The 14,473-nt window shown below is 39.0% G+C and overlaps 1 protein-coding gene across 5 annotated transcripts in view; it reads left to right on the forward strand.

Annotated features, from left to right (window-relative positions):
- Positions 1-14,473, forward strand: part of KCNQ5 (potassium voltage-gated channel subfamily Q member 5) — a 491,006-nt gene that overhangs the window by 443,558 nt on the left and 32,975 nt on the right. For 2 of the 5 annotated variants that reach the window (XM_045011613.1, XM_045011615.1), the window contains exons 7-9: positions 2,723-2,818; positions 8,622-8,716; positions 10,819-10,845. In XM_045011613.1, the coding sequence (XP_044867548.1) occupies positions 2,723-2,818; positions 8,622-8,716; positions 10,819-10,845 (218 nt within the window). Of the gene's footprint in view, positions 1-2,722; positions 2,819-8,621; positions 8,717-10,818; positions 10,846-14,068; positions 14,126-14,473 lie in introns of all 5 variants that reach the window. The other 3 variants (XM_045011611.1, XM_045011612.1, XM_045011614.1) reach the window with 3 other exon arrangements.

Raw genomic sequence — 14,473 nt, forward strand, 5'->3', positions numbered from 1 at the left:
GGTTGCCAGGGCTGGCGTTAGACTTGCTGGGGCCCAGGGCCAAAGCCTGAGCCCCACCATCTGGGGCTGAAGCCGAAGTCTAAGGGGAAGAGCCCCTCCACCTGGGGCTGAAGTCCTTGAGCTTCGGCTTTGCCCCCCCACCAGGTGGTGGGGCTTGGGCTTTGGCCCTCTGCCCAGGGTGGCAGGGCTTACGCAGGCTCAGGCTTTGGTCCCCTCCTCCTGGGATCATGTAATAATTTTTGTTGTCAGAAGGGGGTCATGGTGCAATGAAGTTTGAGAACCCCTGATCTAGTCTGACCTCCTGCACATTGCAGGCCACAGAACCTCACCCACCCACTTCTGTAATAGACCCCTAATCTCCGGCTGAGTTATTGAAGTCCTCAAATCATTTAAAGACTTCAGATTACGAGAATTTCAGATGGAGTTGAATGTTGCAGCACAAATTATCAGCACAGTTTTATAGCTGCAGAAATACATAAATTCATAACCACAGTCTGTATACATATCTCATAATGACAATCAAGTTCAGAATATTACAAGTTCTTATAGAAGGCCTTACTAGACGTACTTTTATACACAATAACATTGCACAACCGGTTGATTCAATTACTAAGGGTACGTCTTCACTACCCGCCATATCGGCGGGTAGCAATCGATTTCTCGGAGTTCGATATATCGCGTCTCATCTAGACGCGATATATCGAACTCCGAACGCGCTCCCGTCGACTCCGGAACTCCACCACCGCGAACGGCGGTGGCGGAGTCGATGGGGGAGCCGCAGACGTCGATCCCGCGCCGTGAGGACGGGTAAGTAATTTGAACTAAGGTACTTCAACTTCAGCTACGCTATTCGCGTAGCTGAAGTTGCGTACCTTAGATCGACCCCCCCCCCCCCCCCAGTGTAGACCAGGCCTTACTCTTGGGAGTTCAGCCACTCTGTTCTCCCCTGAGGGTGCCTGCCCCCTGATTGTAATAGAAGTTCATTCTGTTAAATGCAAAAGTACATTTTATTCTATAAATGACTACTTGATAAGAAAGACACGAGAGTTTATGAGATTTACAGACATTAAAGGGACTTTAATGGAAATGAGAGTAATCTAATGAGTACTGGAGCTGGTAGAAATATCATAACATTTAACGTGTGTATACAAATGGTGCATTTAATAAGCTTGAATCCAAAGGGCACATTTACTACTTCTTGTATTACACCTGCCACTGTACATATGAAACATCAATATTTAAAAAATTATTCACTTGCATATAGATCATTTTAAAAATTATTTTAATTGGCATTAGAATACTTTTATATTTAACCATATAGACTGACCAACATTAAAAAGTCAGCATTTACCAACAACATTGCAACATCTGAGATTCCGCAGTTATTTTCCTTGTTTAAATACAAAGCCCTACTGCATTATCTCAGATATTACAGTGAAATACCTATTGGCAAATGTTGACACCAATGGTACCCACTGTATTTGAATCAATGTGTTATATAGTGATCCCTAGCAGAAAACATACTCTTAGAGATGACTAGGGAGTAAGATATTTATATCTGCAGATGAGTATATGAAAAATGAATACAACCTTAAAATATTTGAAATATCAGAAAATGTATTCCTCGTGTCATATCCATGTAGCCATTCATTTTCTTCATGAGAAACATTTGTGTTTAGTCAGACTATGGAAAATATATTAAGATGTGTGTATCTTTCATGGATTTTCTTTTATTTTTCTTGCATAAGAGTCAAGTGGAATCTTTCCTCCTTATAATGCAAAATTATTCAGCGGAATAACACCTCTTGCAGAAGTTTAGGAAGCAAGCATCTTTGCACTTTTGGCCTGTTCAGCAAAAGAATGAATATTCTTACCCTGTAAAAAGCCAAAAGTGGTAAAGATTTAATTATAAACTTTGTTTCAAACCCGGTATTCCCAACCCCAAATGTTCAAAAATCATGAGTCAGGCTCACCAAAAATCATGAGTGGCTTTATAATCATGAGATTATGTAAAAAACAATAGATTTTGTGTTCTTTTGATTTACCTTTAGGGTAAACCTTTTGAGCCTTTAGGGTTCACTGGGCTCACATATTGAAGCTTTTTCCACAGCCACAAGGACTAGAAACTTACCTTTTCATTAAGAATGAAGGCTGAAATCATCACATAGCCACTTGACTCCAGGAGCTGGGGCTATAAGGAAAACAATAATTATCATGAGACTCATGACAAAATCATGAGAGTTGGCAACACTGCAAACCCCATAGAATGAATACTACAGATTAATTAATTAAACTGAAAAACTTGCCATATGCAAGCTATTTTTGAATTTTCTAAATTCAAAAGTTACAACACAGGGTTGTGACTATAAGTGGAGTATATAAATGATTGTTTGGCTGCCTATACAGATACCTTATTTGGAATATCAGTAGCACACAGTAGCATGGTTTAGATGAGCAGCCATTCATAACACTGCAAATGTTATTTCTTATGTAGGGATTCTCATGTCTTCCTTAACAGTGAATGGACATTGTTTTATTGTTAAACTTTGTAAAGTAGTAAATGTGGTTGTTTAAAATAATCAGACAAAACAATGCCAATTGTGAATGATGGTGCTTTATTTTTTTTATCACTCTCACAATAACTTCAGAGGTGATGTATTTAAACTATTTTTTACAATTACCTTCCTAATGATAAAAACTCTTGTGTTGTATTTTACTCTAGGGCATTCTTGGCTCAGGCTTTGCATTAAAAGTACAAGAACAGCACCGTCAGAAACATTTTGAGAAAAGAAGGAATCCAGCAGCCAGTTTAATTCAGGTAAATATCAAAGCAGTGAGAGGATAAAAATAGATATCTAAGTGCTTGTTAGGTAAATTTTATCTCCTGTATTATGCAAAGTTCTGTAGAAATATTGTTTAATTGCCACAAGTTGAACATATTGTTAAAATGAACAGTGTTCAATAAACACCATGTGTTTGTATAATGTTATATTCAGCTTTTCAGTGCATGGTTCATGCATTGTTGCATTTCAGAATAATATCCATGCCAAAATGGCCATGCAAGGATGCAAATTATGTGCAGACCGGCTTGACATTTGATTATATAAATTACTTGGAAAAACAGATTTGATCACTAAAGGACAGGATTAAGAGATAGCACAGCACTCTGGCCCAGATTCAATTACTTTTCACTACTAGAGAGTTCACAGTGCTCAGATGAGTAATACGTTCCTTAAGAATTTAGAGTTTTCTGTCCAGAGAATTGCTTTCGATATCACCCAATCTAGGAGCTGGAAATATGGAATTGATTAGTTCAGTGTCTTGAAATGCTGAGCATCTTTTCACCTGTTGTATTGAGGTGATGGTGCAGATCAATGTTTTAAAAGAGATAAAAGTAAATGAAAATGTTTAGTATATTTGATCATTTAAACTGTAATTTTGTACAATTATTTTAACTTTCTATCATAGTGGATTGAAATGCTTGCTGATGACTCTAGGTCTCTAGCTCTAAACGTACGAAAAAAGAAAGAACAAAATCAGTTTCCTACTGAACTTTATTGTATATGATATACTGGACTGAAATGCAGATATCATCTTCCTTTACTTGTTTTGGAAACCAGCTCTTTTAAATGTGTACCATATATTGTCTCTTTTCATACTGGTGTGGCAAGTGAAAACAAAGAACTTGAGCAGTTCATATAACATTGTTTCACTAAGCTCAAGGAGATGACAAAGGTATCTTTGGAATGTTCAGGCAGTTAATAAATTATTAATTGAGAGCATGAATAAGTACTTTGTCATTCCTTTTGCACATACTGTAGGATGAGTGAAACTCTCCAAGATATATACATTCTGATTGCATTCTTTGATGAGATTACAAGTTTGGTTGATCAAGGTAACTGCATAGATGTAATATACTTAGACTCTCGTAAGGCATCTGACTTACTACCGATGTATCAGGGCCAGGTCATGAATGGACAGCCTAGTGGCTGGAGCCAGAGTCAGACATCAGGAATCAGAGTCAGGAGGGATCAATCTAAGGTTAGGAGCTAGGGGTCAGCATCAGGAGTGGAGGCTAAGTCAGGAACCAGGAGTCAGAAGGAAGAGACAAAGCCAAGTCAGAAACCGGATATCAGAGGTAGGAGGTAAAGCCAAGATCAGGAACCAGAGATCAGAAGCAGAAGGCGTGCGCCTACCCAGAAACCTGATATCAGAGCCAGAAGGAAAAGCCAAGGACAGGAATCAGGGAGCAGAAGCAGGACGAGGAAGCAGGGTCTGTAGCAGCAGCTGGCTGGGGTTCCACATAGTTGCACAGACAAACTTACTGAATCCTCCTCAGGAGATTTAATTAGTATGTCTGGACCAATCAGGAATCGGGAATCTCCTTCCAATCATACCCTCTGTGGGGGGATGTCCTGTGATGTGTGTGTGTGTCCGTGAGGCTCATGACCTGCTGAGTGTTTTCACTACCAGAACTGTTACATGGTGACAAGGAGATGGTTGCTGTCCAGGGAGTTTGCAAGCCTAGGTTGTAGTCCTGCTGCTCTTAAAATCACCTCCCTGCTCAAGAGAAAATCTGTGGCATCACCTGCCAAGGCTTTTTTGGAGTTGCCTTTGTGGAAAGCCTCTATAAGGTTGGGAACTTGTACATGGTGGGCTGGTTTCTAGGACTCTTTGGGGCCATACTCCTCCCAGTCCACAAGGTACCCTGCTTGATCCTGGAATCCAGTATGGTCTGGACTAGGTGTTCTTCATGGCACTGGACGTGGATGGGTGGCAGAGGTGGTTGTGTTCGGCCCGGAAATGGGCCATTCTGGGAATGGCTTCAAAAGAGAGATTGGAAAACAGGGTGTGTTTTGAGTGACCTCTACAGGCAGAGTTTAACAGTGGCAGAGTTAATTAGTTGGCAGATCTGAAATGGTCCAACATATCAGTGATCTAGTTTATGGGGTGATCTGGTGTGGAGATGTTTGATTGTGAGCCAAAGCTTCTGGCTTACCTTGAATTCCAGGTCATGCTGTCTCCAGTGATCCACATGTTGCTTGTAGGCACCTGCCATGGGGTCCACTCACCGCCTCCTCCTGACCACTATGGGGATTAGCTCCTTTCAGGTGGTGCGCCCTCCTCTGGCAGACTGTCCACCTGTCTCTGCGACGCCAGGTGCTCCTTCGTGACTTGGCCCTCCAGTCAGGTCACTATGCATGTTTCTCCCTTCCAGTGTATCACAGTCGTTCGGGGCAAACTGTCCCAGGCAGTCCACTCTCCACTGCCTGGTCTGTGCCACTTCCCCAGTGGCTGATAGGGGAACCTGGGCTTCATAGTCATAACTTCAGATACACGAGTTTGGTTAGGGGATATTATGTCAATAAAGACCTATGGTGTGTGTGGGCTCATGAGTTGACTTTTGTTTTTCCCGGTGGGAGCTCCACCCCAGCTTCTTCTCAAGGCCATGCTCGGTCTCTTCTGCCGAGGCCCTGCCCCACCCTGCCTCTTCCCTTGCTTGCTCTGCCCGCTCCCCGAGTGCCTCCCACCCACTCCTCTCTGCCCCCCCCCCAGCGCACCACTCACTCCTCTCTGCCCGGAGACGCCGCCTGCCCGCTGCTCACTTCTCTCCACCCCCAAGACCCTCCTACCCACCACTTGTTCCTCTCTGCCCCTTCCCCCAAGCACCTCCCACTCACTTCTCTCTGCCTCCTCCCCCGAGGCCCTCCTGCCCACCGCTCTCTCCTTTCTGCCCCCTCCTGCCTGAAGGGTGAGTGATGGGGGAGAGGTGGAGAAAAGTGAGTGGTGCGGGCCGTGGGGCAAGAGGCAGAGCAGGGGCTGGAAGAGGCACAACCCGGGTGGGGCACAGTCCATGGATGCTGAGCACCCCCTATTTTTTTTTCCTGTGGGTGGTTGAGCCCCAGAGCACACACGAAGTCGGTACCTATGTATGTGGGTACCTGTGACTCACGACCTGCCAAGTAATTTCTGCTGCCAGAGCTGTTAGCTGGTGGCATAGGGACAGTTGCTGCCCAGGAAGCCTGCAGGCTCAGGTTCTGGACCTGCTGCTCCTAACACAACAATATTCTAATTAAAAGATTAGCACTATATGGTATCAATAAGGGACCCATTAAATGGATTAGGAACTGGCTAACTAATGGATCTCAAAAAGTAGTTGTCAGTGGAGAATAATGCTGAATGCAGATGTTTCTAGAGTGGTTCCACAGGGATCAGCACTAGGCCTGACACTATTCAACATTTTCATCAATGATCTAGACGTAAATATAAAATTACATCAGATAAGATTGGTGATGACACAAAGATTGGCAGAGTGGTAAATGTCGATGAGGAAGGGGAAGTCGTGTAGCGTAGTCTGGACTTTTTTGGTAAAATGGGCTCATTCAAACAAAACATGTTTTAATGCAGCCAAATGCAAATATTCATTTATGAAGAATAAATGCAGGCCATACGTGTAGAATGGGGACTGTATCCTGGACAGCAGTGACTCTGAAAAGGACTTAGTGAACAAGTAACCCAGTGCGATGCTATGGCAAAAAGGGATAATGTGATCCTTGGATTTTACCTCTGTATACAGTAATGGTGAGAATGGTACTGGAATAATGCATCCAGTTCTGGTGTCCACATTTTAACAAGGATACTGATAAATTGCAGAGAGTGAGGAAAAAAGTCACAAAAATTATTCAAGCTCTAGAGATAATGCTTTACAGTAAGAGACTCTGTTTAGTTTATCAAAAAGAAGACTGAGATGTGACTTGATTGCAGCATATAAGTCAGGGGTGCTGGAATGGGGGAGGTTTCAGGGGTCCAGGGTCCTCCCACCTCTTATGAGCCGTGACTTCCGTGACTTCCGTGCGAGAATCTCAGCCTTAATAATAAGGTATTCAAAAGATATTTATTTTTTCATACATTCAGTAGCAATAAAAAATGCACGTTTGTAACTGAATTGCTGCAAAAACTATTGCTACTTTCAAGAGCCCTGATTTTTCAAGTGTGAAGGCACAGGAATTAGCGAAGAGCAATGCAGCATTCAGATCCTCCACTGTCATGTCCCGATGTAGTAATTTACACATATGCAAAGCAAGTGCAAAATGCTACCAAATGAGAATGGTAGCATGTTACACCTATTTTGCATTCTCTTCACACAGACATAAATCTCTAGATGGGATGCAGAACAGCGAAGAATCAGGCTTAATATTTCTATTCTTTCACTCCAGTTGGTACTAAATATGTCTAGGCAAAGGGCATTGAAAGGACCATATAGACATAAATTCTAAGCTGGTGTAAATTGGTGTGTCTCCACTGATGTCAGTGCAGACTGGGCCCATATTAGTATGGCATGACAGTACATATTGGAAATGATGGAACCAACATACAGGAAACCTTTTAACCTAACTGGCTAGATCCTCAGCTTGTGTAAGCTGGTGAAGCCAATGTAGCTACAATTTAACTACATCACCTTACACCAGCTGAAGATCTGGCTCTCCATTTTTGTCCAATTATAAATCTAAGAGTTTAAAATACTTTTGATACTGTGTATTTGCTTTCCACCCTCCAAATTATTTGTTTCATAGCTTTAAATAGTCAAAAATGCTTGAACCAAGGAGAATATTCTACCTTTCCTCTAATTTTTTTTGCAAACTATATTATGACTAGAGCTGGGTGAATATTTTTCAGTGAAAAGTCAAACAAAACTATTTGCACATTTGGATTGAATTGGGCAAATAGTTTCAGCAAAATGAAAAATGAAAAAAAATGGAAAAAGTCTCAATGGTTCATTTTGATATTTTCAAAATAAAACATTTTGACTTAATTTTGAAACACGGTTTCACTTCTGAATGTTGCTAGGTTTGTTTAAAAAACATTTTAATGGGTAAAAAAACACCCAAAACAAAACATTCCCCTCACCTCCCCCAAAAAATATCAGGTTGAATGATTTTTTTGTTTATTTTTTGGTTTTTTGTTTTGGTGAGAAAAACTGAAACAACTACATGAATTTTTGAACCTGAAACAATTTTTTTCTCATTTTTCAGTTTGGCCCCAAACCAAAAAATATTTATTTGCTCAGCTCTAATTCTTACGCCCTTCTTACTTCAATCTGCAGCTTTGTGTAAATTTCTCTTATGGGATTTTTACAAATAAATCACTGCACTGCTTACTATGCACCTTCCATTTACTAGTTGTATTGTGATATTTACCCAGAGATTATTAGCCATATTTTACCATGTCCTGATTAGCGATTTTTGCTAGATTTTGTTGGTATTAATGTTTATTTAGACAGCCTAACAGGTAATGTTCTTGGTTTGAACAAAGTCCAGACTTTCCATAAACAATATGGTGGCATTTTCATTTCACATATTGTTGGTTCCTTTGTGCTTTTCTATTGTTTCCTCATACCAGGCTGCTTGGCGGTTTTATTCCACTGATTCCAGCCGAACAAACCTGACAGCCACCTGGCGATATTATGAAAGTATTCTTCCACCCCTCAGGCATGTATCAGTGCTATGAATGATAAAAAAAGCCATGACTTGTATTGGTTTACTAATCTGCTTTTCAATTTTTGTTTCATCCCCTGCTCCCTCTTGCCTTGTTTTTCTTTTTATCATATATCCTGCACGTAGTGTGTATGGCGTAGTTATGCGGCTGATGAGAAATCGGTTTCCATTGCTACCTGGAAGCCTCATTTGAAGGCCTTGCATACCTGCAGCCCTACAAAGTAGGTACAAATATGGCAGCTGGTGCTGTTCTTGATGTCTGTTCAAGCTTATAGAAAATTAGTATTTCTGTTTGGTTTCTCTCTCTCTCTCTCTCTCTCTAATTCCTTTCATTAAGGTCTCAACTAACAAATCTGGCCAGAGACTCCAAACATAGTGGGGATAAATAGAATCCATTTCCATTTAGTTATGAAATATTACTATGCTAAAGTATTTGAAGCATTTTCTCATATGTAAAGGTTAATATTTTACTAGTATCCATGCACCGTGCCAGCTATGTTTAACTGTAATCAATACACACATTAATAATCACAGCCTCCATTTCCAAGTCACACTAATTCATCCTACTTACTATAGTAAAGACGTGTTAGTATTTATAGGGCTCATACCTATTGGTTTCCACAGAACGTGCTTTCTTCATAACTCAGCGTATGATGCTTACTGATTGAAGAACAAACAGCTACCCTGGATCTTGGAATTTGGGATTATGTACCAGCTCCTCAACTGGTGTAAATCAGGTTAGCTCCACTTAAGTCAATGGAGCTGTGCCACACCAGCTGTGGATTGGGCCCATCAAATTTTTGAAACCAGAATCAGATATATTTGGAAGCTCATGTAATCATTTATCCACTACAAACATTGCCTGTTTCTCTAATTACATTGCTTTATACATAAACTACATTTCTCTGAGTAGAAATTTAAATTTCAGTTTGTTATCCATATTAATCTTCGAAATCAGCATGTTTACTTCTCCAGTGGCAAATCCTCTGTAGGGGAGCACAGGCAATATAATTAATGTAGTGACTGCTCTTTATTCTCATAGGCAGTAGTATTCTACATTGCACTATGAGGCTTTAGAAACATCTGTGTTTCCAAAGTGGCAAAGAACTTTATGACATTCCACCTCTTCGGAATGTAGCTTTTAGTCGTAACTTCAGATACACTAAGAGTTTAGTTAGGGGATATTATGTCCTTGGATATGCACACATGTAATCAATAGAATAAAATCATATACTGTACCTCTAATGTAAGAATTTGGCCAATAGAGAGTACATTGATGTCACAACTTGGATGAAAATTCTCAATGCTCTGGCAGAAATTCACCTTTTAAGAGGAATGGTCCAAGATTGTTCAGTAGTTCTGAAAAATTTAACACAAGGCAATATGCCACTGCCCCAAATGTGGGGCATATACTTTGGAATGGAGGGTACTAAGTACAGCTTTGAAAGGAACACAGTGATAGCCTTGCATGAAAAGTGCAATAGATGTCCTAAGTATTATTGGTGTTGTTATTATGGCTAGTGCAAGAGACCATCTGTTCATCTCAAACTAGTGTGATGAACACCCACGCAACAGTAAAGAGAAGATTATGTGCCAGATAAATTTGGCCAAAAAGGGTTGGCTGACTACAGAAAGCTGATCTGTGAATTTCAAAGAGTTGAGAAGAACTGAGCCATAAGTGATCCATTACCACAAGTATTCATCCTGAATACTTCAAACTAAAAGTAGCTTTCAGATTAAAAGTTATCACCGAGTTCACATATATTGATTTTAATAAATGTGAAATATTGTTTGAGACAAATAGATATTCAGGTATAGGGCAACTTTTGCATAGATGAATTAATATGAAGCTCTATAAATAAACTATATCCTATGTGAAATAGTCTTGAATACAATTATAGCCCAAGAAAAATAAAGCATAATAATCATGATTTTAAATAAATCCATTGCTGTGATCAGTCAAACATGTTTCATTACTGCAGATAACTTTATCAAATAAAAAGTCTACAGCTTTCTGTTATATACATGTCACCAATGCATTTTGCCTAAGTAAGTGCTTTGCCAACTCAGTCTGCAGTGGTATGTATTAAGCACGTTATGCATGTATTAAGGTGACTGAGAAATTTATTTTTCAGAAATATGGTAGTTCTGAATGTTGCTTGAGTGTTTTGTGCTTGCACTATAACCTGTGTATTTCACATTAATTTAATTAACACATCCATTTACAATTTAGCATTTATATAACACCATCTTTAACTGAGTATTAACAATTACTATCTGCATAACAAATTTGTTTTTTCTTCCCATACCCTGACACCTGAAGGAAAGAACAAGGGGAAACTTCTAACAGGTTTGTGGTTTCCCTATTTATTATATATTTTTAAATCTCCAAATTTTATAACGGGGTTTTGAATGTCTTTTGTACAGTTGATTCAAAATATGTTGGCTAACACAAAGTTGTAATAGTGGAAAATCTTTTCTGTAAACTGTTATTACTATTGTCTGAAATCTCATTTTTGTCCTACATTAGCAGCCTAATTTAGCAGAAATTTGCCTTCTTGTCTCTGTTTTCCCATGGGAAAATCTAGGGCACTACTAATCTTCATAGCCACAGAGCACACCCCTATTCTGAGGAAAGATCTCAGCTCTAGTTACTGCAGAATAATGACTTAAGCATTTTCTCCAGTTCAGAGTCTGTGGGCCAGATTCTGCCACAAGATAGATGGGCACAACTCCCATTGATTTTGGTGGAGCTTGTAGCTGCGTCTTTGAATCTCGCCTTCTAATTTCAGAGAATTCATCATCATTCTAACACCAAGGAAGGATCTTCCCTGGCTCAGTTGTACGTCAGTCAGCAGACACAACCTGTAAATACTGGTCTTCCCCTTACTGACAGCTCAGATCCAGAGAGCAGAGTCAGAAAAGGGCCAGGTGGCTGGAAGAGTAATTACATCAGTGGTTCTCAACCTACGGCCCAATCAGCACAGAGCTGCAGCCCATGTGATATCCTCAGGGCCATAGGGGTAGTATTGGATGCAGCCCACATAACACATTGCGGGCCCCATATGCAGCCCACAATGGTAAATAGGTTGAGAACAACGGAACTACACCATCCCAAAAACTAGAAATAGGGTGTTCAGGATTCAATTCTCCAGTACAAAAGTGACCAAGGAAGGAATGGTGGAGCTTACCACCTGCATGACACCCAAAAACATTTTTTTAAAAGAAATAAAATATAGTCCAAAGCCAAACCAGCCCACAAGTGCAGCTGCACATGGGACATATTACAGTCCTGTAATACTTACAGGCTGTGGAGCCACATTTGAGGAGTTTGGACATCCCAACAGTCTAAAACATGAAAGTTAGGTGAACTTGTTTACAAGGGCTTGGCATCTCCCTAGTGGCCCTGCAGCTTGCCACTTTTCTTTCTCGCTTTTGAAGCTACAGAATTCTGATTCTTCTCTTGATGTGCATGTAACTCCTATTAACGTTACACACATACCTCTTGAGGTTACTAGATCCATTCTAAGATATCTATTACATCCACTTTATTTAGTCTGTCTTTCACACATAACCAGCTTGATATTGTCAAACTTGTGTCTTTTCATATATATATTCCCTCATTGAGCCCGCTTACAATTTACCCTTTTTACACTGAACATGTCATCAAAACTTTACAAACACTATTCAAACTTCCTTTTTATTTTAACAACACTGTTCAAAAACTGATTTCAGATTTTATAAAAAGACATTAGTAGGTGTGGTTGGTCGTTACTTAGTAGGAGTGGTTGGTCACCTTACATTGTTTTCTCAAAAAGAATTATTTAGACAAAAGAGAAGGGAATTATTCCTACCTTAACAGGTGAGCATTTATACACACAGTTCCCTTTACCATAAATAGAAGTTACACATGTACATCCCTGAACATCAAGACGATAGTATATCCTTTGATTAAGATAATGGTTCATATTTTTAAAGTAGTCTAGGTGATTTAACCATATATCTTCAATGACTTTTCATTGAATTAATACTAATAGAAGATGTGTGGGCATATCCCCTTTGAAAATCTCAACCAATATTTTCTGTTATTGCTGTATATTGAGTAGGTATCAAAATGCACTTTTTTGCATGGTATTAAAAGACTTTGCAACAGCTTACACACAATAGCATGTTAAAATTGAATTTTCCTAAAGAAAAAGAAATAGAATTGAAAAGTTTTAAAGATTATCAATCATTTTTAATTTTTAACTGATATCTTTGACTTTAGTATAAACACTGCTGACCATGTAGTGCCGTTTTAAGTGAAGTTAAGTATTGTGTTGTTGTCAGTGGCTGTTAATAGTTCTTACAGTGTTGTATGGCTGTATGTTTACATCAGTTAAAATATATGTAATGAATGTGGTCTTTTGCATTAAATATGTAAATACAGTGTTCTGCAATGCACTTTCTAGAGTTAACTATCCTCTAGTCTTTAACTTCTTCTTACTGTGATGCTGAGTGACTTGCATGTGATGCTATGTGAACTAAATAAATGGTGTCTTTCTTTATATTAAAATGTGTTTGTATTCGCACTGCATTGGATTGCTTTGTGAACATGCTCTTTCTTCTTAATTCTGTTTTAATAAAACAAACAAGAAATGTTAATCTGTTTATCTGAAAAATTATTTTAATTTCTTATCTATAAAAATAAATTTTGGACATATTATGACATTTTTCATTCATTAACTCCTGTTTGGACCTAGAACCTTTCAGTGTGTGGCTAAGTTGTCACTCTGTGTTTGGAGGATAGAACTGAGCCTTTGAGCTATACATGAATATTAATTTTGCTAAGGAAATGCACAACAGTTTATATTTAGTATTTCTAAATATTATATAGAAGTGCTGTTTTGTTTTTTCTCTTTTATAAAATTAGACTATATTTTTCTAGTATTTTCTGTAAAATAAATTATTCTGTAAATCAGTGTTAGAATTCTGCTAGCCATTTTAAATCTGAATTCCTATACACTGCATTCATATATATATTTAACAATTTATTCATCATGAGTGAAATTCACCCCTGTGCAGAGAACTAGCACAAGGTCAGTGCAGAACATTTCACATAAGCCCTATATTCAGACCTTACAGGAGCCTCAAGTTGTGCATAGGCCTTGTGATAATTCTCTCTGCAGGAAAGTAAATTTCACTCAAGTAGTGTAGGTTTTTATTATTCTTTTAAATAGAAGTACTAAATAGTGGGCCTGATCCTGCATCCATTACTCTAGCAATACTCTCCATTACAGTCCATGGGAGTTTTGCCTGCATAGGAGTTCAAGGAAAGACTTATTATTACTACTCATTTTGATTGGTTCTTTCAAATGTATTATATTTTGGAATCTCCATATACACTATTGTATTTGTTTCTCGTAGCAGATTTAAAATTAAACGATTACCTTGTTTATTATCTTTGCCTCCACCACTGTGAAAAAAGAATTGTTAGTGATCTGGAACCTTTGTTGGCTTAAATGGAAAACCTAACTCCTTTCCTAGTAGTGGAATGCTTAGTAATACAATCCTCTATTTCCCCTCACTCCTAGTAAGCTTTGTAGTAATAAACAGAAGCTCTTCAGGATGTACAGCTCTCGGAAACATAGGTATCCAGCATCCTATCTATTCACATGATATTTGAGAATGCCACTAACATCAGGTGCATGATCAGTTTACTTCCCCTTCTTAGTGCTTTACAATTTCTTACTTCTCCTAGGGTCCTTTCTTGATTTTTTTTAAGTGCTTGTAATTTTCCCTGTTGCTTGTTGCCTGCAGTGCTGTATTAATACAATGGCAATGAAGTGTTGAATATTATAGTATAGTGTGTCAGCACCTCAAAATTCATGCAATTGACAACTGCAGAGTGCAGCACACATTGGCTTTTCTAAGCCTGGGTACCCTCTTCCGCCTGAGACTTGAACTTTTGGAATGTTTGATCCTATAAATAGCTAAAA

Source organism: Mauremys mutica, chromosome 3, assembly GCF_020497125.1.
Source record: "Mauremys mutica isolate MM-2020 ecotype Southern chromosome 3, ASM2049712v1, whole genome shotgun sequence".
Lineage (NCBI taxonomy): Eukaryota > Metazoa > Chordata > Testudines > Geoemydidae > Mauremys > Mauremys mutica.